We start from the raw sequence: 26,177 nt of genomic DNA, 5'->3' as shown, positions 1-26,177 counted from the left end.
GGCGGCGGTTGGAGTGGCGCGCGCGGCGAGTCGGCGTGCGGCGGCCGGGTCCATCGGCCGCCGCTGCTGCTCCGCCTCCTCGCGCTCCCACTCGCGCCTGGACCACGCCGAGCGGCGTCCTCGGGGAGGCGTTGTCGGCGGGCACCAGGTCGGTGAGCGACACGGCGATCGCCTCCGCCACGGCGGCGTCCTCCGCGCGCTTCGCCTCCTCCTCGGCGAGCCCGCTTGCGGCGGCGGCCGCGGCGTCCTCCTTTTCGCCGCCTTCCTCTTCCGCCCGTGCCGGGAGGGTTGGTCGCGGATGACGAGGGCGCCGGCCGCGCCTCTCGGTCGGCGGCGGAGACGCCGGCTCCTTCTTGACGCGCACCGGCGTCGAAGGCGACGTCGCCTCCTCCTCTTCACCGGCGCCAAGGATGACCTCGGCGCCGATCCGGAAGATGACGAGCCGGCAGCCATGCGCCGTGGCTGCCGCACGTTTCCGGCGGCGGCTCGCCGATGCCCTCGATGGAGGGGGCATCGTGAGCACCGGGGAGTTTCCGCCCTCGATGTGATCGAGGACGGCCTCGAGTGTCTGGCCCGGCGCGCTCCACCAACGTCGGCGGCCCGCGGCGTTGTTGCGCGGAGGCGGAGGCGGCGGGCCGTCGTAGGAGGCGAGCTCCCGCTCCCACCGCCGCAGGAAGTACGAGTTCCACGCCGTGTAGTTGTCGGGGTGGTGGCGTGGCTCGGCGCGCTCCTCATCCGTCAAGGTCATCCGCGCCTCCTCGATGGCGACGTCGAGGGCGTGGCCATGAGGCGGCGGCGGGATTGGTACGCCGCCAGCACTAAGCCGCCACCCGCCGCCGGGAGGCCTCGTGTCCGGCGGGCAGGGGTACCCCGCCTGGTGGAGGAGGTGCCCCTCCCACGCGTGGAGCGACCGGCGGGGGAAGCCGTTGTTGGCTGCGCCGTCGTCGTCGTAGAACGCCATCGGGAGAGTAGAGGGAGAGTGGAGGGAGAGTGGAGCACGGGGTACGCCTCGCGGCGAGCGGACCGGCGTATATAGGCGCGGGCCGGCGCCGGGTGATTAATGCCGCGTGGAATGCGACGCGTCCGCGGCGAGCTGACCGGCGGCAGCCTGTGGTGCGGGCGGAGGGGGGTGCGTGCGCGGAAGACGACGACATTAACTCGCCGCGTGGCCGGCGAATGCAGACCGGCGGCAGGCTTTTACAGCGCACGGAAGACGATGCGATGAGGACGACGATTGGTTTCTCTCGCCGACAAGTTGGGGCCACCAGACGCGCGGGAAGTTTCCTCGGTGTTTCCCGCGCTTTCATTTCGTCCGGAGTCCCCGAGCGCTCCCCAGGGGGCCGGGGATGGCGTGGGATCGCCGGATGAATTTAGGCCCAAATCCGGACGAAAACGAGAAACCGGGGGCGCGACTGGACCAAATTACGCCGTCCGGATGAAAAAAACGTCGTTCGGGGGGCCTCGTCGGGGAGACGAGTGGAGATGCTCTTAGTACCACCTCGGAAGTTTACATCCAGATGGAGTCACTGATAAACAGTGGCCGGAACGCTCACAGCACCACGTGGCAAACGTGGTAAGCATGTACTCCTACTGCGTTCGGTAATTGATCGGTAGATGCGCGAGCAGAGCGCGCAGAGTAGTGACGGGGAGAGTTCGTTGAGAATAAAAAGCGGGCACAGAGGATATATCAGAGCACAGCGGCCAGGGTGAATGTCGGACAGACAGGATAGATATCGAAAGAAAAAGGAGCAACCCTGCAGAAAAAACGCAAACGCACGGTCGAGAGGGTGGAGTAAAAAAAAAAGGCCGGTTAGAGAGAGGTAGCGCGGTAGCATGTGTGTAGGTCCGTGCAAAATACGCATACGACACGTATGCTTTGCGTTTTGTTGTTCTACAAAATGACTTCACTATCGTGGTGTTCCGGCAGGACTTCACTATCATGTTCCAGCAGCATCAGCTTGAGGAGCGCTTGCACCGGGCCGAGGTGCTGAATCCGCTACCTCTGTGCTATTCCGGCAGTCCGCGAGTGCCATGACAAATTGACAATGTATGCACGTAGCATACTCGTAGTACTCGTACCATGCGCACCATGGCCAATTGACCAGTGCACCAGCATCCTCGTGTCGTCCGGGCACGTTGGTTATGGGAGAGCACGGTCACGCATGACAACTTTCTGTCAGCCAGATTGCCAGCCGAAGAGATGGAAAGGAGAACCATCATGAGGGCGTCGGCACTGATCGAACAGAATAAAGTACTCATCGAACAGAGATGGAAAGGAGTAGTGGACTTTGATCCGTTCGGTGGCATGTTGAACGTAATAACGTTTCGTTATGAGGGTAGCATGGGCAATCAGGAATTTCACTTACCGCGTAAGAGCATCTCCACTCGTCCCCCGACGAGGCCCCCGAGCGACGTTTTTCCCATCCGGACGGCGAAATTCGGCCCAGTCGCGCCCCCGGTTCCTCGTTTTCGTCCGGATTTGGCCCTTCATCCATCCGGCGAGCCCACGCCATCCCCGGCCCCCCGGGGAGCGCTCGGGGACTCCGGACGAAACGAAAGCGCGCGAAACGTTCCCGCGCGTCTGGTGGCCCCAACTTGTCGGCGAGAGACACCGATCGTCGTCCTCATCGCATCGTCTTCCGCGCGCTGTAAAAGCCTGCCGCCGGTCAGCATTCGCCGGACGCGTAGCTTCCACGCGGCGAGTTAATGTCGTCGCCTCGGTTTCATGCGCGCCTACCGCTATTTATCGCCGAACTACCCTGGCTGCCCCGCATTCACCTCCTCGCTCGTCTTCCCCCAAATCATCCCCGAACTCGAAGGAACCAGCAATGGCGAACGACGGTGAGGCCAACAACGGCTTCGGCCGCCGCTCTCTCCACCAATGGGAGGGGCGACTCCTGCACGCGGCGGGCTACCCTGCGCCGCCGGATTTCCGCGCGCCGGGAGGCTGGAGGCTGAGCGCAGGCGGCGTGCCGATCCCGCCGCCGCCAACGGGTGGCGGCGCACTCGAAGCGGCGATCAACGAGGTGCTCGTCACTCTCAGTGACGAGCAGCGCGCGGATCCGCGCTTCTTCCCCGACAACCACGAAGCGTGGATCGCGTTCTTCCGGCGAAGGTACGAACGCGAACTCGCCGCTTACGACGGCCCTCCTCCTCCTCCGGCAAGGAACAACGCCGCCGGCCGCCGCCGATGGTGGAGCGCGCCCAACCGCACCCTCGAGAATGTGCTCGCGCACATCGAGGAAGGGAACTCCCCTGTCCTGGGGATGCCGCCGCCGGTGGCGGCTACCGTGTCGCGCCGGCACGGTAGTTCCTGGATACCGAGGAGGATGGCGCCGTCCTCTTCGTCGTCGGGCTCGAGGTCGGCGTCTAGGTCCGGCGGGTCGACGCCGGCCACCGTCAAGAAGGAGTGGCCGTCTCCGGCCACCGTGAAGAAGGAGTCGGCGTCTCCACCGCCGACCAGAGGGCGCAGCAGCGGCGCGCTCGTCATCCGCGACCAGCGCTCCTCGCCGCAACGCGGGCGGAAGAGGAAGACGGCGAAGAATGAGGCCGCCGCGGCCGCCGCCAACCAGCTCGCCGAGGAGGAGGCGAAGCGCGCGGAGGACGCCGCGGTGGCGGAGGCGATCGCCAGGTCGCTGAAGGACCTGGTGCCCGCCGACAACAGCCTCCCCATCGACGCCGCGCTGGAGTGGTCCAGGCGCGACTGGGAGCGCCAGGAGGCGGAGCCGCGCGGCGGATGAAGATATCCAGTACGAGTAATATTCACATGCCATCATGTGTGTTTAGATATTTCCATCTCAACAATTATGGCAGGTTCCTCATCAACAAATAAATTTCCACGTTCTTTTTATGTAGTTAATTCTGTGATTTCTGATCTAAATGCCTATGTATATTATCAATATTCAACTATTCTTTGATGTAGTTCTGAAGGTAAACAACATGAGACTACCAAGAAATTGAGCGAGCTGTCAGCAAGATGACAAACAAGCAACATTAGAGTGAGTGCAGTGAGGATGTTTGATTTGATCAATTTCTTATATTTTCAGCTACTACAGATCAAATATTAATGTGAGCAAATTGAAAGTTGTTGAATCTGCAAATATCGCTTGGCAAACAATGAAATAAATTTTTTTGTGTGTACAATACAAAGGTAAGAGCAACAATAATCAGGTACGACAATAGTCAGATTTATATTTTTGACATACATGTGATATTATCCACTTGCAAATTATTTGTTTTAATACGAAGATGTCATTAGATTTCTCACCAAGATTTAGTCAATAGAGTGCAATTCTAATACATGTAAGGCAAACTGAGAATTTTTTCATAGAGTGTCATTAAATCTATAATTTAGAATTAAATGTGTAGGGTCATAAACCAAAATTAAATCATGAATAAATTTTAATCATAATTTATGTGAAGATTTATTGTCCTTATTGTTAACTTAACAATGGTGCAAAATTAAATGGCAGGTGCACTTCAAAGTATTGGCATGCTTTCTATTACGCTGTTAGAATTAATATATTGATTGTTTGCCTGCTGTCAAAATTCAATCTGCCCTAGAAGAATATACTCATATTATTTTACGGGCAGAATTAGCCAAAAACATTGGTGCAAATCTAGATACCCATCAATATCCTTTGCGGTCATAAATTAATTGTCACGAGGCAATGTTTCCTACTGACTTTGCGCAAGTAGGGATGGAAATATCGGATCAAAAATAATTTTTTTGGATCTCTCAGCAATACCATTTGGATAAATTATGCCCGTCGATCCTAAGAAATATGATCAGGGTTATATTATCTTCAGACTTATTATATATAATACATATTTTTAGAAACAAAAAAAAACTCCTTAATAGATGAAAATGAATCATAACACACACAAATGAATATACAAAATTAAATAAATTGCAAACATATGAACCATGATTCTAGACGCGCAAATGCGCGGGCCATGCAGCTAGTTTTCAATAGTATTATAACCTAGGGAGGGAGAAAAAACCTCCGTGTCAACTTCAAGAAGGAGAATGACGCCCGTATCGTCACAACAGTCGTGGCCACCGCTGCCGGACATGGGTTTCCCCAAGTCAAGAACCTCACCTCAAGCCACACCCACCAACCTCTTGAAGGGGATGCGCCAAAATCTCGGGCCTGTGAGGTGCGACGAGCTGCGCAGGGGGGAGTAGTGATCTTCAAATCTGAAACCAGGGGCCCAAATGGGGTGGCCTCCTCATTAGGGATGTGATCAGTTTGGATTAGATATTGCTATTTTCATATCCCCTACCTTATTAATTTTTTGGGGATTCAGATCAAAGTGGATAATGGTTGGATGTGCATTCAAATGCGGATAACAGGATTACCACTTGACGCGTAGTTGCGTAACTCGATGAAGCATGTCAGGGCAGTGAATTCGTACCACGTCCTCATCCCACGAGCAGCTCCCTTTTGCGTGGCTCGTCCGAGTACTACAAATGCAGAACCTCCAAGGTATCAACTTGTACGGAGTGGAAGCATCAAAAATATTGTCTCTTTTAAGACCTTGGTGGACAATTTCACGTATTTTGTGTCTCTAGTAGCTGATAGGGTTTCCTCTCTTTTAACTCCTTTGTTTAAAAATTAATAAAAATATACATCACACTCTAATTGTTTCCTAGAAGAAGAAATTTCTATAGTTATACTTACCTAATGCTACACTAGAACCATTACTAAGATTTTTTTTTTGACCTTACACATTACAGATCTCTATCATTATATTAAAATAAATACACAAACATAATACATACACACAAATGCATATGCATACGCATTTTTTTTTGAATACAACTATAGTAATCATTCATTGTTTGATCGAATGGTTATTATTCAATATTTGAATTCTTATTTTTTACTGTATTCCACTATGTCCAATTTGGAAAGAGAGACAAGCTTGATTTAAATAAAGCTTCGCAAAACGATCAATTAATTCAAAAGATGCTAAAATCGATTACTCAATCAATTAGTAAGTAGTATCCCTAGAGTCCACTCCTTCCCCATACTACGAGTGAAAGGGAAAATGTAAAGATTACCATTAAAGCAGCCCAAGCGAGACTGACTATTATATCCATGTGAATTATGTCTCCTAAAATAAAAAGGCAATAATATTGGATTTCAAATAATCATAGTGGTTAAATAACTTATACAACTATGGATATAGTTCTAGGACAACTTTTACTCCACATACGGTTTTAATTTTGGATATGTAAACTTGCAATGATACATATTGCAACAATATTTAAAGTTCACTATAACTATAATTATTATTCCTTAACAATATTATTTGGTTAATCATGACATCTATCTGATGGAATGTACTAATTACGACTATATTATGATTATAAAATAATTGTAAATAATTATGAAAGTTTAGTACAAAATCAAATATATTTACTTTAATTCATTGCATCCTAATATTATTTGGAACAACACCACCATATGCAGAGAAATGATGCAAAAAATGGCGGAACATGCAAGGCATGCGTGGAGGGCAGCGCATGCCGCCATCCATTGAAGAGCGTCTAGAGCGTTGTCATTAATAGGATACATTTTGTTGCACCATACATAAGTATTTTGAATCCATAATTAAACACATGTACTTAATTTGAACCCATAAAGTGTGATAGTACCATGTTCTTTCGGGAGACCACACACACATACTTTAAGTCCATAAGTTATTTCCCATTGTGCTACATGAACATAGGTATTCCATTGCAAACATCTTCTGGAGCAAAACACATATCCTCATGGTAAAAATAAGGCGGACCAACATGATATTACAGAAGCCTTCTGTTCATTGACGGTACCCTATCATTCGAAAAGTTAAACCCCACAAGGATTTGGAAGAGCCATCAACTCGTTATGCCTATCATCTTGAGAATATCAAATTTCTTGAATTCATCTCTTTCAAAAAGTCTTTTTTTTTAAACTGTACCATGCCTCCAAACTACAAAGCTAGAGAAATGAAAAACTATTCAATGTTACTACATCAACTAAAAAGGAAACAACTTCTATTTACATGCATAGTCATACAATACCTAATCATCCCTGCAATTACCATATTTTGCAATTTATGACAAAGTTATTGAATCGACCAACACATATGGAAATTAGAATTTAAACCTAGGATATTTTAAGAAAAGATACATAATATAAGATGTTTTACATATCAAAACATAAGCATACATAAACAAGGAATACACACCACATACTGAAATAGTTATTAGGGCCACCTGTAAGTTTTGGAGGGATTCCTACCCTCTCAGACGCGTCTTCGGGCGACACTCCAGCCCGTGGGCCCCGCACGAGTCTATCCCTCTTAGATTCTCTGAATGGTGATTGGACCATAAAGTTTTCTCTTTGTTAGTGTTTGGTTAGTCCATAGGAACATGGAAAGCCTAGGTTGTGCCCAAGTTCTCATTAGATTCCATTACATCGAAGTGGGAGTTTCCCCTTTGAGTCTATAAAATTCCTAAACATTGGGGCAAGAGTGAAGCGGGTCACACCCAGATGTTAAACATTGGGGCAAGTATGTGAAGCGAGTCACAACTGGGGTTAAACATTGGGGCATGTCTCCGAAGCGGGTCACACTCGGGTGTTAAGTATTGGCTCCCTCAACCTACCACTACACTTGTACAAATATATTAGTGCCACATGCAAATTTTGGATTGATTCCTATCCTTGGAAGCACGATTTTGGGCGAAACCCAATATTTTTATTTTCTAAGTGCCGAAATGGTTTTTTTCTTTGTGAAGCAGCTCCAAGGAGTGTAATATATAGTTAAGTAAAATATACAATGCTAGATCGGATGAAACGTCATATTGTTGCCTAGTGTGCGGATTTGACACTAAGCAAAGAATACCTTTGCCGAGTGTCATCCAGAGACACTAAGCAAAGGACGTCTTTGCCAACTGTCCAATCTGGCACACTTAAAAGAACTAGCGGGAAAATAGTCGATTTTTTTGGTTCGAAAGACAAATCTTTCCCGAGTGTCAAGGGCACGGCACAAGGAAAAGAACGTCTTTGCCGAGAGTCAATATTTGATAAAACTGACTCTGCCAGTTTGCCCGTTAGATGCGGACTGAGTGCCTTTATCATGTGTTTAGGTAATTTGCCGAGTGCCTCAGGCTGGTATTACCATGTGCCAACGTTTTGCCGACTATCAACACTTGGTAAAAAGAACCTTTGCCGTGTGTTTCGTGGTTGGTACACGGCAAAGGGAGCCTTTGCTGGTTACCCCGAGTTTGGACACTCGGAAAAAAGGTATGTAGACGGCAAAGATCTTGTTTCCTGCAATGAAATCTATTTCGTCCTAAGTACTGATAAAGTAAAGTCCATGTGCACTAAGAGCTTGATCTTATAATCTTATTATCCTTTGTTGACATTCCTCGTACACATAATTTTGTAAAACCTGTAAAATTTTGTTGAAAATTTGTTGTATTTTGGGATACACGCTTTGTTTTTTTCGAATGGTGGCATTGAAAGGACAAAAAAAAAATCGATTTCGCTCTACACAAAATACTACTAGTTTTGTTGGAATACTGGTGGTGAACTAACACTACGGGAGAGCACAGATGTGCCGACGGCCGCCGTGTGTGCCGACGGCCAAATATCGGGGCCGTCGGCACAGAAGCCTCCGGACCGCGGCGATAAGGATGGCCGTCGGCGTTAAAATGGCCGTCGGTACAAGCCGGTTGTGCCGACGGTCGGCACAGTTCTGGCCGTCGGCACAGGACCAGTCTGGCCGTCGGCACAATATTTTTTTTCTTTTTTTTTACTACAGACCTGTGCCGATGGTTATACCGTCGGCATAGTTTTTTTCTATTTCTGCACGATCATCTTCAAAAAAGCATAACTAAATCATTCTAATTAAGAAAAATAAGTATAATATATCAAATTTTGCAGAAAAACAAGATCTATCATAGAAAAATATAAAAAATGTAATATTTCAAATACCTAAACAAATCTTCTTAGAAATGAGCTATAATGTTCGAGGTTTCATGGCTTTCACACACGCCAAAAATGAAAAAATTGTCGCTCGTGGGTCAGATTAGAAATCCGCGTCCGGGGTCTTGCTTCTCATCCTAGGGTTCACACACGTGCCAAATATGATCTCGTTTCGGCAAACTATGCCATACCGAGGCTATTTCCCACCTCATTTCCCCTGAAATTCATAGAACTCAGGACGTGATAGCCCTTTTCGTGAAGGGTTTTTCAAAATAATTGCCGTATCCCAGTTTTAACAAATGGAATAGTTACTATGACATATAAAATGACGCCACGCGGCTCCATGTGATTTTTTGACTTCGTTCAAATTGTCATCTGGCCAAAACAGGACCCCCGAGACATGCGGTATCGCCGTACCGGGCGTGCGGGTGCACCCGTTCGCGAACAAACTAAACGGACAAAAAATAGCACATATAGTGATGCGTCGTTGAACTAAAAACAATTTTTTCGAAATTTCTGGAGCGACGGATAGTTCACCCCTAGTTCAAATCCGGTTAGTTTCCAGCGGATTCGGCGGGACACCGCCGGAAGCCGCATGGGTTCCTAAAAAGCTAACGCATGCATATGTCATGTGATAGGTGGTGTGTAGGTGGTATACTATCATCGCACGGAGGTTTCATGTCATACTAAAATGCGCCCCATGTAGCTGTTTCACAAATAAAAACCGTTTGGGCACGTTAAAAATGAAAATATGGCCGTCTGTGGGTCGGATTAGAAATGCGCGTCTGGGTCTCGCTTCCCATCCAAGGGTCCACACACGTGTCAAATATGATCTCGTTTCGGCAAACTATGCCATGCCGAGGCCGTTTCCCACCTCATTTCCCCTGAAATCCATAGAACTCCGGACATGATAGCCCTTTTCGTGAAGGGTCTTTCAAACAAATTGCCATATCCCAGTTTTAACAAATGGAATAGTTACTATGACATATAAAATGACGCCACGCGGCTCCGTGTGATTTTTTGACTTCGTTCAAATTGTCATCTGGCCAAAACAGGACCCCCGAGACATGCGGTATCGCCGTACCGGGCGTGCGGGTGCACCCATTCGCGAACAAACTAAACGGACAAAAATTAGCACATATAGTGATGCGTCGTTGAACTAAAAACAATTTTCTTGGAATTTCTGGAGCGACGGATAGTTCACCCCTAGTTCAAATCCGTCCAGTTTCCAGCGGATTCGGCGGGACACCGCCGGAAGCCGCATGGGTTCCCAAAAGGCTAACTTGTGCACATGTCATGTGATAGGTGGTGCGTAGGTGGTCTACTATCATCGCACGGAGGTTTCACGTCATACTAAAATGTGCCCCATGTAGCTGCTTCACAAATAAAAACCGTTTGGGCACGCTAAAAATGAAAAGATGGTTGTCCGTGGGTCGGATTAGAAATCCACGTCCGGGGTCTTGCTTCCCATCCTAGGGTCCACACACATGCCAAATATGACCTTGTTTCGGCAAACTATGCCATACCGAGACCGTTTCCCACCTCATTTTCGATAAAGTCTGTCAAATTTAAACTAGAGGTACTTGATCTAATGCTCATGATTTTTGGGTAAGTTAACTTTGTAGGTTCAAAAGATGATATGGATGTCATATTTGTATTCCTCTCATTTTTCTGATCAGTTTAGACATATTATTTGCCAAATTCGCATTTACTAATATTAATTATTTCATATTAAATAAAAAGACAAAAAATAAAATCATTTAATTGTTTTTTCAAATTCTATATTATTATTATTTATATATATTCATTGTTGTTTACTTAAGTAATTGTTTAGAATTCAAAAATATAGAGGTGTGACATCACGGTTAAAGGGTTAATACGATAGATATGGTAATATTAACATCAAGGTGTAATTTCTTTTATGGAAGCTCATCCGAAAAGAACCAAGAAGTTAAGCGTGCTGGGGTGGGAGTAGTGTGAGGATGGGTGACCAACTGGGAAGTTTGACCACAAGTGCAATTTGAGCTAAGATTAAGTATACTAAGTGTGATTGTGAAAGATTAACAAGTAAAAAAGTAGAAGAAAAAAGTGAAAAAAATAAAAAAATTATTTTTTCAAACTGGGAAGTTTGACCACAAGTGCAATTTGAGCTAAGATTAAGTATACTAAGTGTGATTGTGAAAGATTAACAAGTAAAAAAGTAGAAGAAGAAAAGTGAAAAAAATAAAAAAATTATTTTTTCAATTTTTTTTTTGAATATTTTTTCGAAAATAAATTTGAAAATTTTGAAATACTATGCCGACGGTTAAACCGTCGGCACAACAATCTGTACCGACGGCCAGTCTGTGCCGACGGTAATTGGGCAGACCCCGACCAGAACTATGCCGACGACGCTACGCCGACGGTCACCGTCGGCACAGCTTGTGCCGATGGCCTTCTGGGCTGTGCCGACGGCTGGCGGCCGTCGGCATACTCGATCTCTCCCGTAGTGTAATGGGCCTGAATACTAGCTTTGTTTCCGATTCGAGGCCTAAACGGACTGGCTTTCTCCGTCGCCGGAACACCCACTGATTAGTACGACCTCGAAAGTTTACATGCAGATCGAGTCACTGATAAACAGCCGCCGGAGCACTCACAACACCACGTGGCAAACGTGGTTAGCATGTATTCCTACTGCGTTCGGTATTTGATACGAATACGATGCGAGCGCGCAGAGTGGCGGCAACGTGAGAACAGAGACGGCGGCATAATAGCTGGATAAGAGCAAGTTTAATAGTAGAGCCAACTGCTGGCTATAAGCTAAGTGCTATGTCATCTATAGTCCATTTAGAGCTAACATGTACAATAGTGAGCTATAAATTTGTACTATTTTATCAATGCATGACTCACTTTTCACTCTCACAAAGTGCCTAGGAGCACGTGCTAGAGCTGGCTCTTGCATTAGAGTCCACTCCTCTTCTCTCTCCTTCTCTCTCCTCCAACTAATCAACAATATGTTATTTTAATCCTTATAGCCAGCTGATTAGAACTTACTACCTCCGTCCCAAGAAATAAGGCGCACACGTATTTCAAAACGAACTTTGATCATAAAAATTAAACAATAAAATTTTGATTATATTATATGTAATTAGTATCGTTGAATTCGTATTGAAAAGCACTTTCTAATGATGCTAATTTCATACAAACAATCTTTATATATTTGAAGTAATTCTTGGTCAAACGAAAAGCACGTAAAGCGAGGGCGCCTTATTCCTTGAATCGGAGGTAGTATTATACTTGCTCTAAGCAGAGTGCCCCCCAGCAAGCTAGCTAACGGCAGGGACGAGCCGCTGAAGACGAATGTAACAGGATGGGGAGCGCGCAGGCATAGACGATCATCACCGGATCCGACATCCGAGTAGGAGAGAAATACGTTCGTGATACAACTACTTGGAGCCTGTAAACAGACAGACAGGTCCCCGAAAAAAAAGACAGACATGCTACCAAATCGCTTGGTTTTCAAAGAAAACACACGGTTGAGATAACGGCGAGGTGGCTAGTAGAGGTAGCGCGCAGATAGGTCAGTGCAAAATACGCATACGACATGTATGCTTTGCGTTTTGTTCTAGTACAAACTACACACTAACTTTGATCAAGTTTGTTGTTTATTACAAAAATTATACATATTTACAATACCTAATTTATACCATAAAATACTTTATGATAAATCCGATGGCATTAATTTCACATTGTAAATGTTGGTTCGAAAAAATCTTATAGGCACTATATTTTGGCACAATGGGAGTACTCCCTCCGATTCATATTACTTGAGACTAATATAGATGTATCTAGACATATTTTAATTATAGATACATCAATTTCATTGGCAAATAATATGAGTCGGAGGGAGTAGTATTTTTTGTAGTATGTTAACCTAGGGAGGGATGAATGAACCTCAATGTCACCTTCAAGAAGGAGAATGGAACCCACAACATCACCTATGTTGTGTCCTCTGCTGTCGGACAAGGGTTTCCCTCACTCAAGACTCAAGAGCCTCACCTCCAGGCCACACCCACCAACCACTGGAAGGGACAAAGCCAAAATCTAGGGCCCGTGAGGTGCAACGACCAGCCCCCCCAACATGCAAAAAATTGTTTACTACCCTCGATTTCTTGCATCTAGAACCTTGTATGTTTAATTGATGTTCACAGAAGATCCTAAAAGTACAAAATCCTTGCTACATTCTTGCATGCATGCAGAAGGAACCCCGTCCCCCTCTTCCCCAGTTTTAATGGTTTGTGACAACCATTGATGATATAATTAGTGGAAAATTTCATTTTGCCACTACAGCTCTACTCCCTCCGTTCTCAAGTAAGTGTACATCTGGCTCTAAATTATGTCCACAAAAGAGTGTACTCATATCTTCCCAATGCATTTTAATGTAGCAAAAAATGTTTCTCTCTCATCGCACGGAAATCAAATCCAATAATATTAAGTATAAATTCTCCTTGTTTTCTACATGCACTTAGCTCATTGAAGGTGAAAAAAAAAGAGATATTGGTTTGCATCTTCCTAATGTATTTTTGGCTCCACTTCATAATTTATCTTGAAAAACGCGCATGTACACTTATATATGGATGAAGAGAGTATCATTTTTGACAATATTTTCTGCACAAGAGTGATCTTGTCTGGTCGTCCTCCTTCATAAAGTTTTCCTGGCTCCGCCGTTGCTCCCATCAGCCGAGCGCCTAGGCTCAGACTTGATGCGCCACCACACAGTCCAAGAGTAGGTGCCTAAAAATTTGACTAAGATATTCTCCCCGCTCATAATTACTTTGTGATCTGGTTCCGGGTCTAGGAAAATTCAAACTTTGTAAACTTTGATTAAGTATTTAAGGTAATATCAATATCAAAATCTGTTGTATTAAAATTATCATAAAGTATATTTTATATTGTACTATTTAATATTGAATAGAAGTTGATATTATTTACTATGTTTCTTACTTATAGACTAAATAAAGAACGCGAAGTAAAAAAAATTGAGAGAGAGTATTGAATCTCTCGTAAAAACGAAAAAAATTCAAAACAAAAGGAGAGAAAAAGGAGAAACCGGGCAGAAGGTTTCCAACAAGCGCGTGCTCCGTTCCCCCGCTATAAATACCTTCTCGAGTCCTCGGCGCGTCCGCGTTTCCTCTTCCAACCAAAACAAACTAGCGTGACAGCTCTTCACACTGGTCCACCAACCATCCAGCGATCCGCGCGCCGCCACCTTCCTCCCGGCTCCCGCCATGCCGCCCGCCAGGTGGGCCGCGGCCACCTGCCTCGTGCTCCTCCTCCTGCTCCCCTTCGCGCCCGGTCCAGCGCGCGCCGCGACGCCGGCCAAGCCCCCGTCGTCCTCCTCCTCCGCCGTGTTCCAGCTCCAGGGCGATGTCTATCCCACCGGGTACGCGCTCTCCTCCGGCCCCCCTCCCACTCGTCAGATTGGTTTGCTTCTTAGGAATTCTTCGGGTTCTTTGCGCGTAGTTGGGAAAATCCGATCATCTTTTTCATCAGTAAAAAACAAGTACAGTATTCCAAAGCTTTGGTTGGTTGGTTTCTTGCGACTGCCAGTCGTCCATTGTCGTCTCCGTGCCTCCGCGGGCGTTGCTCTTAGCCTGACCAAAGGCGCCGTCACAAAGTCCCAACATACTTTTGACTTCACGCGCGCGCTCCACAAAATGATTTCCAGTTTTCAGTTTTGCGTCCTCTGCTTCTTCTTTTTTCTTCTGTTCTTCCACGGGTTTGTTTGTTCAATGCCGATTCTGTGTCCGACAAATCTGTTCGCTGTCTCTGTGCAGCCATTACTATGCCACCATGAACATCGGGGACCCGGCGAAGCCATACTTCCTCGACGTCGACACCGGCAGCGACCTCACCTGGCTGCAGTGCGACGCTCCCTGCCAAAGCTGCAACAAGGTACACTCACTAATTCTACTCCTTGATTCGGTACGAAATGCAGGCCTGTATTTTTCTCTTTTCCCCAAGGTTTCGTGCCTGATGTTCTTCCTGATGGTGTGGTGTTTGCAGGTGCCACACCAACTGTACAAGCCAACGAAGAACAAGCTTGTTCCCTGCGCAGCGTCGGCCTGCACTACACTGCACGGCGCAGAGAGCCCTACCAAGAAATGCGCTGTACCGCAGCAGTGCGATTACCAGATCAAGTACACGGACAGCGCAACTTCGCTTGGCGTGCTCGTCGCCGACAACTTCACGCTGTCCCTGAGAAATTCATCCAGCGTCCGTGCAAGCCTCGCCTTTGGGTAATTAATATAATTCCAATTTGTGATGCGTTGGCTTAGTGGTGGTGACTGGATTCTGTTCTTGATGTTTAATTGCTTCTTTTTTGCGCAGCTGTGGGTATGACCAGCAAGTGGGGAAGAATGGCGCAGCGCAGGTGGCGACAGACGGCTTGCTTGGGCTTGGGAAGGGATCAGTTAGCCTGCTCTCGCAGCTGAAGCAGCAAGGGATCGCAAAGAATGTCATTGGCCATTGCCTCAGCACGAACGGAGGAGGGTTCCTCTTCTTCGGGGATGATGTCGTACCCACTTCGCGTGCAACTTGGGCGCCCATGGTTCGCAGCACATCTGGGTAAGAATTACATTATTCTTAAAAAAATTGAGTAAGAGAACTTCTGTAGATTTGTTGGCAAATGCAAATCTTGTATTTTCCCCGAGTATAAGAGTTGGGCTACAGTTGTGTTTAGTTTGAGTTCTTGATCACCAGGGACATGAGAGAACCTAAATGGATCACCATGGTTCTAAAAACAACATGTCGAGATAGAACCAATAAATATTGAAATTGTTCCCATGTTTTTGTTCTTTTCAGTTACATGAAGCTAAACATTTTTTTGCATCAATTTTTTTGCTACTCTGTTGAAAGTTCCATGATTATGATCAAGCAGTGAATTATATATCTTAATTTCAATCAGTTGAGGTACTTAGGAGAAAGGGTAAATAATTTTTGTTTGTTAAAACATGTTAAGTCAGACTCTGCTTACCACATAAATTCAGTGCCTATTATTTAGGATTACAAGCTTGAATTCCATAGGTTCTGTAAATAATACTGCTATAAAGGTTCCAGTAAGATTTTTCTTTTTTTGCTTTCACAGTTCACACATAATAAGACATTTTGCTTTCAGGAATTACTACTCACCGGGCTCAGGAACACTGTACTTTGACCGACGTTCACTAGGTGTTAAGCCCATGGAGGTGGTATTTGACAGTGGCAGCACTTATACCTACTTTACTGCACAGCCATATCAAGCGACTGTTTCTGCGGTAGATTTCAACTACAATTCATTCTAACTTCCATGATTCTGAAGAAATAAACAGTAAATTAATCAGATGCTTATCTTGCAGCTAAAAGCTAGTCTCAGCAAGTCACTTAAACAAGTGTCAGACCCCAGTCTGCCGCTTTGCTGGAAAGGGCAGAATGTGTTCAAATCTGTGTCTGATGTTGAGAAGGATTTCAAATCACTGTTCTTGAGCTTTGCGAAGAATTCTGTCATGGAGATCCCTCCTAAGAACTACCTCATTGTCACTGTAAACATTTGATAACCCAACTCGCAGTAATTTTTTAATAAACATTTTACTGAAGAAGTGAAGGCTAAATTATCCTCACTCTTTTGTGCAGAAAAATGGGAATGTGTGCTTGGGCGTCCTTGATGGTTCAGTGGCTAAACTGAATTTCAATGTGATTGGAGGTACAACATTCTTACATATAGTATGGTTTCTCTAATTAGGATGCGTGCATCTTTTTGTAATAATCGCAATTTTTCTTCTGTTCTGTAGACATCACAATGCAGGATCAGATAATAATTTATGACAATGAGAGAGGGCAGCTTGGCTGGATCCGTGGATCATGCAATAGAAGCACTAAGTCTACTATGTCTTCCTTTCCTTGACCATTTTTCAGATTGAATCATTAAACAAGCACTGTAGAATGCCAGCTCTTTCCATCTGAATAAAGTATGTAGTGTATGAACATGGGCCTCGGGGAAATAAAGTAGAAAAGAGAGAAGGATTAGTATGCAGTTTAGGCGGATAGGAAATTACTAATGTGTATGCTCTTCCTGTTCATAATGAAATGGAGTCTATATTTTACATGTCTTACTTGAAGCTTTAAAAAATTTAACTGCAAATATGTGATTCTTCTATGTTTTAAACGGTTGCAAAAGTGAATGCTTCCCTGGAATATGCAGGTAATGGACAAGTTAAATAAAATTCTTATTGTGGACTGATGTGCTATAGTAATGTTATATGTACACACCAGAGTGCAACTAACTGGGTATGGGATGTTCAGATCAAAATTTACACATGCTGACCTTTAGGTTGTGGATGATAATTTCTTTTCAAAAGATACAAATGACCTTTGCATTTAATTTTAGTGAAAATATAGAGTTAGGGGTACAGCTCTCCTTGGATGTACTCTCTCTGTCCCGTGATATAAGATGTTATTACAACCTATACTGTAATAACATCTTATATTACTGGACGGAGGTAGTACATTACAGCACAAAAACAGGAAACTAGTGAACATCCAAGTTTGCTGGGAGAACGACTCTGAGGCCAGGTGCACTGGTTCTGACCCACATTGCCGCCTCGCCTTAAATTCTCACATCAAACGTGAGTTGCGTTATCATCACACAACCCCTTACAAGATTCTACTGATTAAAAAGGTGCAAAATAACAAGATACTTAATAAAATTTGCAGTGATTACTCTCTAATGTGGTTTAGCTATTGCTTGATCTCTAAACATTGACACAGAACAGAAATGCTGCATCTCAACTACAATGTGACACTATGTACCAGCTGATGACATGTACTTAACATTGTAGACATTTTGTTGTACCTGAGTGTAAAATAATTACCTAATGAGTTTCTGTAGGACATAACTAGCTGTAGCTAGCTTAGACTATTCTCGTTTTAATAGCAAGATGCTCCCTACTTATGTTTTTGTTTTAAAATATTTGCTTCTTGGAGGTGCATCTTGGAACGATCTTTTATCAGTTCATCACTACATATTTATTTTGCAACATAATACTATATATCCCTTCTATGTGAATATAACTGATAAAAGAAAAATGACTGAAACAGAGAGAATCTTTCTAAATATAACGAATTATTCAAGGTGATTACAATACTATTTATTGCACAACAAATAAAGTTTACTATAATAATCTAAATGAATGCCAGCTATTGCCATCCAAATAAAGTCTGTACTGCTTTAACATGCCTGGGCAAATGAGGGGTGAATGCAGATATGGATGAGCATGTAGCAGAGGCAAATAGTAAGTTCACAAAAATGTTTGATTCTCCTGTTCATAGCAAGATGGATTCCTTACTCTAGCATGACGTTTAGTTGAAGCTCTAATTTTTTTATATGCAATATATTCGATGTTTGCATGCTTCCGATTTTTTTGAACAATTGTATGCTTTACATTGGGTTGGAACCAAATCCTCCACTGGACCAGGCAGGTAACATTGTGAGTACGCCTTCTGTGACTATATTTCCTGATCATCTGCCATTCACGCAGTATGACTGTAATATGAACTGTGAGTAGTAAACTGAAATTGCATCCTTTTTAACATGAGTGTTCCATCTCTAGTCTGAAACTTGCAAAAAGAAATCCTGATTGCTGACTTATGATGCACAGTAGTAATGTTTATGAGCACATGGCAGTCCGCAACTGATTAGGTATAGATTTTTCAGATCAAACATAAATAAATAATACTTTGGGCATGCTGAGCTTCAATTTTGACCTTTGATGCCTCACTTTATATTCAAATCATAGCACGCGTTGTGTTAGTCACATGCAAAAAATTGCACCGATGAATCAAAAAATCTACGATAAAAAGTCATACTACCTTTTTTTCTGTTGATTTATAGTTTAAACATTGAGAGAGCATAGCAAGGATGATGTGAGATTATGATTTACAACAGTTTACTAATCTATCTCATGATACTTAATAAGTTCAAAAACCTTTTAGTCATCTTACTTGAATTTCCACACCACATGTATACGGAAACCAAACTTCTGTATTGAACCGAACACTGGAATAATCGTTCTGTTGTGTTGTGTACTGTAAATAGCCTTGCCAGTTGTGATAGTACATTAGTAGCAATAGTTTCAGTTGTCAGTTCATGTATCATATTGTCCTTTTCATCGTATGGTGCATGCTTCCTTATCTTTCTAGTTTCCAAATAATTGTTGCTTGATGGAGTGGAGATCAAAACCGTCTTCCTTAATTTCCTTATCTATTTCCGCGCTTTCCACAATGAGCGATCAGACATATTTTGCAATGTAATATTGTTTATCCATTTCTTGTGATCATAATAGAGGAAAGTGTACTTCAAAAATGACTGATACAGAAATGAGAACATTCTGGCAATGTTTATTTTCTCTTCTGTGGTTATCTTACTAGAAATAAACCATTGTTTTAATATATAGTTCATGCATGCTTTAATATATATATGTTCACATAATTAATGATTTTCTCTTCTGTGGTTATCTTACTAGAAATAAACCATTGTTTTAATATATAGTTCATGCACGCTTTAATATATATATGTTCACATAATTAATGATTTTTTGCAGTAAATATATGTGCCTATATGTATATCTTGGAAGTTACATTTCATATATGTGTGGCATATACATCTAAGTAGATCAAAATAAGTTTAGTTTTTTCTAATCTCTGATGTAAAAAAATTGAGATGAAAAATGTGATACCTTGTTAGCAGCGGTGGCGCTGAGATTAGCAGTGAGTAATGCAAAATCCCAAACTGGGTTAATAATGAGGCCAGTGAGGTCAATTTATACTACTTGTAGAGTCAAAATTGGTGTATCGCTTAAATCATGGTACTAACCAAATTTATGTGATGTCACTTGACAACATAAACAATATGTTGCTCTGCCACTGGTCGTTAGTTTACTGGACATGTAACATTTGGCATGTCATCATTTAGTTGAAATGTATCTTCTACAGAGTATCTTGTGGGAAATGTTTAAGTCATTTAGAACTCGCCAAGTCGTTTCATGAGGCATGCTTCCTTATCTTTCTAATTTCCAAATAATTGTTGCTTGATGGAGCGGAGATTGAAACCACCCTCCTTAGTGTCCTTATATATTTGTGCGTTATCCACAATACTATTGGTACATATTTTGCAATGTAACTGCTTATCCTATTGTGTGAGCACAATTGAGGAAAGTGTGCTTCAGAATTGACGGAGACATAATTGTGAACATTCTGGGAAATATGATTCTGTTTTGCGGTTATCTTACTAGAAATAAACCACTATTTTCATCTATACTTCATGAACACTTCAGTGTATAAGTTTAAACAACTATGGAATTTCTGTACAATTTAAGAACTTTGTGCCGTAAATATATGCCTACATGCACAACCTGGAAGTTACATTGCATATGTGTGTATCATGTACAGCTAAGTAGATCAGATTAAGTTGTTTTTTTTCTAATTTCTGAAGTAAAAAAATTAGCTGAAAAACCTGTGATGCCTCATTAGTTTACCAGATGTGTATCGTTTGGCATGCCATCATTTATCTGAAATTTGTCCTCAATACAGTATCTTGTGGGAAATGCTTAAGTCATTTAGCCTATAATTTCATTGAGATTAATAGAAAGCTAAGTATACCTATTACTGATCTGGTGAGTTCCGAGTGTCATGCACAGAATCACTATTTACAGGTCACTCATTTGTGTAAAATCTAAAAAATGAATTGATGGTATAATTATATCACAACCCTTGTGCTCTAGAGAACCATCATATTCACTTGAGTGATACAATTATGTAAATGAAAACTCAGCCTTAATTTCACTGGGCCTCATTTGGAACACATGAAATTCACATTAGTTTGAAAGAAGTTTGTTCTATTCCTCCTGGAATTTGAGAAAAGTCCCTTGCTCCAAACAAGGAACTTTTCGGTCTCACTCCAAACAAGGATTTAGTAGTCAGGAAACACGAAGGTCATTTGTTCATTATGATTTTAGAAAAGATGATTATGCATATGTACCTATGGTCCACCTAAATTGTTAAGCCCGAATACCCATCACTTGAGAAGAAAATCAACACTGAAAACACAGAAAAAAGCTCTAAAAAAACTAAGCTACACAAAGCAGTGGAGGGAACTAAGCTCCAAAGCCAACGGATATAGATATACCACACCACTTTGATCACTAATCTTCTATAGAGTGTCATGCTCAACATCACTATTTATCGGTCATTTATTTGTGTGAATTCATAAAAATAGAGGGCTAGTATAAGTATATCACCACCGATTGCGCTCCGGCTAGCCAACCATCGTATTCACTTGAGTGATATGATTATGTAAACGAAAATAATGTGTTTTTTCTATGAATCTTCTCGTTGGCCTTAATATCACTGAGCCTTGTACATGAAATTCACATTAATTTGACAGAATTTTGTTCTATTCCTGCCGGAATTTGGGAAAATTCCCTTTCTCCAAACAAGGATTTAGTAGTCAGGAAACAGGAATGCCAGTTTTTCATTATGAAAGGCAGGGAGTAATATTTTAGAAACGATAATTATGCATATGTACCTGTGGCCAACCTAAATTGCTAAGCCCGAGTACCCATCGCTTGAGAAGAAAATCAACACTGGACCCACAAAAAGAGCTTAAGAAAAAATGGACTAAAGCACACAAAGCAGTGGAGTGAACTAGGCTCCGAAGCCAGCGGCTATAAATACCACACCACTTTGTTCGCACCATCCAAAGAAACAGAGAGTTTCAGCAGAGAAGCAGAACTCTAGAGCTCAAGCCAGCGTTTTGCCCTCTTCCCCCACCATGGCTGCCATGTGGTCTCCGATCATCGGTCTCCTGTTGCTCCTGCTTCCATTAGCGCCCTCCTCCGCCTCCTACATCAAGTACCCGCTCGAAGGCAATGTCTACCCTACTGGGTATGTTTCTCCGATCCTTTCATGGCAATTGGCAAAGCTTTGATCATCCTTATCAGATTTGAGGTTTTCTGCATACATTTTAACACGTTTTTTTCTGTACCTCTGCAGCCACTTCCTTGTTACGATGAACATTGGTGAACCCCTGCAGCCCTACTCCCTGGACATCGACACTGGCAGCAACGTCACCTGGCTGGAGTGCCAGCACCCACACCACCGCTGCCACGGAAGCCCGGTAAATCACACTCGTAACCTCTTACTTACGATTGTAACGTATGTGTTTGACGCCAAATGTATATTGGCAAAGAATGTACAACAATCTTTGCATGATATTTTTCTTGATTTGGTGCTGATTTTCCAGGGGGTAAAACGCTTTTACAAGCCAGGACCTGCCAACCTGAGGGTGGACTGTAAAGACCCGTTCTGTACTTCACTGCACGCAGACCTGCCTGGTAGGAGACCTCGATGCCCAAGGAAACATCCACATGAGTGCCACTACGAAATTGGGTACGTCGACATGAGGACACAAGGTGTCCTCGTCAACGACACGATCTCTCTCGGTGGGGGAAGAAATGAGCTCATTGTGTTCGGGTATGACACTAACTGAAAATGTTGCTGCGTGTTGAGTGCCTACTGGATTTGGATGTTGATGATTTTCACCTTTCGTTTTGCGAAGCTGTGGATATGACCAGAGACTCAAGAACTTGCCAGGACCGAAGCCAACGCCGGCGCCAGCAGCACACGGCCTCCTTGGTCTTGGGATGGGAAAGGTAGGTTTCGTGGCGCAACTCAAGGCGCACGGGGTGATCACCAAGGATGTCATTGGGCATTGCCTCAGCAGCAGCAGCAGCAGGAAAGGAGGGGGCTACCTCTTCATTGGGGACTATGATAAGTTGCCCTCCACCGGCATGACCTGGGCACCACTGAAAAAATACGGGTAAGCACTACCGCCCATCAAAAAAATTGCTCCGTTTGTGACCCCGATCCTGAATTGATGGGGATTGGGGTGTAAATTTCAGTTTTTGGTTATTGGCGAAAAAACAATTCAGTGTTTGGTTTCCGCACATCTGTCAAATCGCAACCTTTGCATGCATAACACTGATATCCACACTTAGAGAAGGTTATCGATAGTACTTCTTTTCTTTTCACTTGGTTCCAAACATTATACTTACAAGATTGTTTTTTTTTTCAGTCTTCACTACTCACCAGGCCAAGCAACGCTGCATTTGGATGGACAGCAGATATACGCAAACGGAATGAACGTGGTCTTTGACAGTGGTGCTACCTACACCTACGTGCCTACCCAGATATACAAGCCCCTTGTCGCGAAAGTAAAATTCTAACAACTTGCATTACTACTACTATGTTGCCCATGCATTTTGATCAGAGATTCGCATTGGACATGCAAGTCATGGCATTTGGATCCTTGCAGCTGAAAGCTATTATTGGAAACACACTCGACCCGGTGCGTCATCATGCCCTTCCTAACTGCTGGATGCGGAGAGGGACAGTCGAACCTTTCGACGACGTCAGCAGGCCGTCTGGGATACTGACGTTGCGATTTGACAACAACATTGTCATGACTCTTCTTCCCAAAAACTATCTCATCCGCGTGGTAAACCTTTGACGACTCAATTAACTGTAAACAGTGCTGTGCAGCAAATCATAGAAACTAACACGTGTTTGAATATTTGTGACAGGAAAATAACATTGCGTGCTTGGGCATCCTCAATGGATCTGACGTTGGTCAAAACGAGAGGATCATAATTGGAGGTGTGAATTAACCTGACGAACATATTGATTTCAGTTTCTGAAACTAGTAAGTACACCAGGCATGTTTCATTGTAATAATGGTTTCCGTTGTTGTGATCTTGTGTTTTGCAGATGCTACGATGCGGGATATGCTTGTGGTATATGACAACGAGCAAGGGAGGATTGGATGGGCTAGCGGAGATTGCAAATACTCTGCTACCACTTCGCGTCTCTGAGCGAAGAAGTTTGCAGTGCTATAGACTGCGCTACAAGATAACCCCGTAGATCGGAAGTGGGAGTAGAGAAGGAATCATAGCTGAACATGAACGAAGGGATGTTCTGAAATCCTTTTATATGATCCTCTTTCCCATGATAATAAAATAAAATGGAGTCGTTTGGTACCATTCCCGCACATGTCTTAGTTTATCCGGAAAATGTAAAGCTGGCCTGCACGTAGTTTTCATTAGGAGGTAAAAACATAAAAGGAAAAAAGGAAACTACATCATTCATGAGTTTATGCTTGAAGAATTTACTGCAAGTGGAATCAAGCACAATTCTCATGTGAATGTAGTACAGTACTCCAGTATATGATTATTCGAGAAATATATTCTTACTGCAAGGAAGGTGTAAATCAGACGAGGTACAACGGAAACGTGTTGCTTGGCGTACTGAGTGGACCGAAGTTTGGTCTCTGCGTATCGAATCTAATTGGGGATCTGAAGATTTCAGGCAACCCTTTGTCCAGTTTCAGTTTTTTTTTTTGAAGGCAGTTTCAGATTTTTTTGGGAGTATGACACAATGCACAACTGTACGATAATTAGTTTTTTTGCTGCCTCGACCCGCTACAGGGAAAGAGATCTGACCGGCGTCCCATCTGCTCCCGACTACGTCGGCCAAGTCGCCGGTCCCTGCCTCCTCCATCGGCTGCTCCGGCGACGGTCTCAGGGGGTTGGGACTAGGATTGACTACTCCGGTCTATAGTTAGGCTTGGCCTAGTGGTTCCTTGAGGCACCGCTTCTATGGAGGAGACCGCCCCATGTCAGAATAATTTGCCTATGTTTTTCCTCCATCTCGACATCGCTCCAACCAGTGGCATCGGGGAGCAGGTGGCCTGGTCATCTCAATAGTCTCTGGAACCAGTGAGATTTGTGTCCGGTTGTTGGTGTTCGACACTCTTGTAGTTGGGCATGTGGATGATGGCAGGCAGCGATGTTTCTCTGTTTGACTATGTCGGGTGAAGATCACGGCGTTGGGTTTCAGTGACCACGGGGAAGATCCTTGGCTGACGTGCCACAAAGTCTCGGGTCCGTCGCTAGCGACAACCCGGTTCATCGGTTCGAAAAGCATCTTTGAATGCGATGGTGCTCTCCCAGATCTAGGTATGGAGGATATTCACCTCTTTTTTGGGCGCTACCATGGTGGCGGAGGAGGACGATGTACGACGTTTCGACGAGGCACATGTTTCTCTAAGGGTGGAATTGTAATTTTACTTCTTATGGACTTCCTTATGCAGAGTTGCTTGACACGTATATTTGTCTATGTGTCTCGTCTGGTGATCATATGTGTAATATCCGCAAAAGGATTGTCTAATGAAATATTCCCTATATGGTTATTTCAAAAAACTGTACGATAATTGAACATAAGCAGTTATTTGGTCCAACGCATTTAGCCCAAGTACACAAGGAAGACCACAAGCAGATCTTTTGCCAACCCATTTAGCGCATGTACACAGGAAAGAACGTAAGCAGAATTTTGGTCCAATCCTCTTACCCCGAGTACACAAGGAAGAACAAAAGCAGTTTTTGGCCCACCCCTTGGTGCATTACTAGTGTACCACCGAATTTTCTGCACACCATAGCAAGGAACTGTCTCAACAAACGGGAATGTGAGGTTCTGCAGGAGAAATTTACTACTCACTCCGATGTATAATAAGCGTTTATAACAGATCTAGTACAACTTTATACTAAATTAGTGGCACCATTGGAGGGAGAATAATATTATTAGCAACTGTTCTGACCCAGGTACCTACAGTTTGTCATCAGAAAGGCAGTGTTTTCTCTAGTTCGAATATGCTAGTACCAATGAACAAAGGGCAAATTACCTCCAACCTTCATTTGATTAGTGTACGACATCACTCCCATAAGTTGCATTAGTACGTCTCAAATATAAAAGGTTGCATGACTAGACTCGGCGTCATTGCTGAAATGATCCCCATCACAAGTACACAAACAAGACACACCGGCCGCCGCCTAAAAGGAGGCTGTCCCCTGTATATGGTGGCGGCGGGGTTACAGCTCTATCCCACGCGCTCCCTTCCTCCCCTTCGAATCCCTCCCCCCCAATCTGCAAACCTTGGCCACCGTCTTCTCCCCGGCGTGCGGGCATGGTCCGCTGACAGCCTGACAGGCCTCGCTCTGCTGTCCCTTGGCACACCTGGTTCTAGGCTCGGTGCCCGACCGCGCCGCCGCCGTGCGGCGACGACCTCTCCTG

The 26,177-nt window shown here is 44.1% G+C and overlaps 2 protein-coding genes across 3 annotated transcripts; both read left to right on the top strand.

The window, feature by feature from the left end:
* The first annotated feature begins 14,159 nt into the window (after nt 1-14,159).
* Nucleotides 14,160-17,110, top strand: LOC127294798 (aspartic proteinase Asp1). 2 transcript variants are annotated; one of them, XM_051324694.1, is made up of 8 exons: nt 14,160-14,403; nt 14,798-14,915; nt 15,027-15,259; nt 15,351-15,587; nt 16,138-16,276; nt 16,358-16,540; nt 16,632-16,701; nt 16,790-17,110. In XM_051324694.1, exons 1-8 carry the CDS (start codon nt 14,249-14,251, stop codon nt 16,900-16,902), a joined length of 1,248 nt encoding a protein of 415 aa, XP_051180654.1. In that variant the 5' UTR covers nt 14,160-14,248; the 3' UTR covers nt 16,903-17,110. The 2 variants fall into 2 exon arrangements, with proteins under 2 accessions (XP_051180654.1, XP_071674938.1); XM_071818837.1 differs by having other exon boundaries at nt 14,798-15,259.
* Nucleotides 17,111-21,742: 4,632 nt separating this feature from the next.
* On the top strand, nt 21,743-24,091 carry LOC127294799 (aspartic proteinase Asp1). The gene is made up of 8 exons (XM_051324695.2): nt 21,743-21,938; nt 22,047-22,170; nt 22,297-22,526; nt 22,612-22,872; nt 23,128-23,266; nt 23,368-23,550; nt 23,636-23,708; nt 23,820-24,091. Exons 1-8 carry the CDS (start codon nt 21,826-21,828, stop codon nt 23,921-23,923), a joined length of 1,227 nt encoding a protein of 408 aa, XP_051180655.1. The 5' UTR covers nt 21,743-21,825; the 3' UTR covers nt 23,924-24,091.
* Nucleotides 24,092-26,177: the final 2,086 nt, after the last annotated feature.

Source organism: Lolium perenne, chromosome 4 (genome assembly GCF_019359855.2).
Source record: "Lolium perenne isolate Kyuss_39 chromosome 4, Kyuss_2.0, whole genome shotgun sequence".
NCBI classification, from domain to species: domain Eukaryota; kingdom Viridiplantae; phylum Streptophyta; class Magnoliopsida; order Poales; family Poaceae; genus Lolium; species Lolium perenne.
Note: the sequence above shows the minus strand (reverse complement) of the source record. Positions and strands in the feature narration are given on the sequence as shown.

Bases quoted from the DNA above. Each gene is read 5' to 3' on its own strand.
- LOC127294799 (XM_051324695.2), top strand. From the start codon at position 21,826: ATGGCTGCCATGTGGTCTCCGATCATCGGTCTCCTGTTGCTCCTGCTT. The intron at 22,873-23,127 runs GTAAGCACTACC...TTTTTTTTTCAG, and splicing joins GCACCACTGAAAAAATACGG to TCTTCACTACTCACCAGGCC. The intron at 23,709-23,819 runs GTGTGAATTAAC...TGTGTTTTGCAG, and splicing joins CGAGAGGATCATAATTGGAG to ATGCTACGATGCGGGATATG.
- LOC127294798 (XM_071818837.1), top strand. From the start codon at position 14,249: ATGCCGCCCGCCAGGTGGGCCGCGGCCACCTGCCTCGTGCTCCTCCTC. The intron at 16,541-16,631 runs GTAAACATTTGA...TCTTTTGTGCAG, and splicing joins AGAACTACCTCATTGTCACT to AAAAATGGGAATGTGTGCTT. The intron at 16,702-16,789 runs GTACAACATTCT...TCTGTTCTGTAG, and splicing joins GAATTTCAATGTGATTGGAG to ACATCACAATGCAGGATCAG.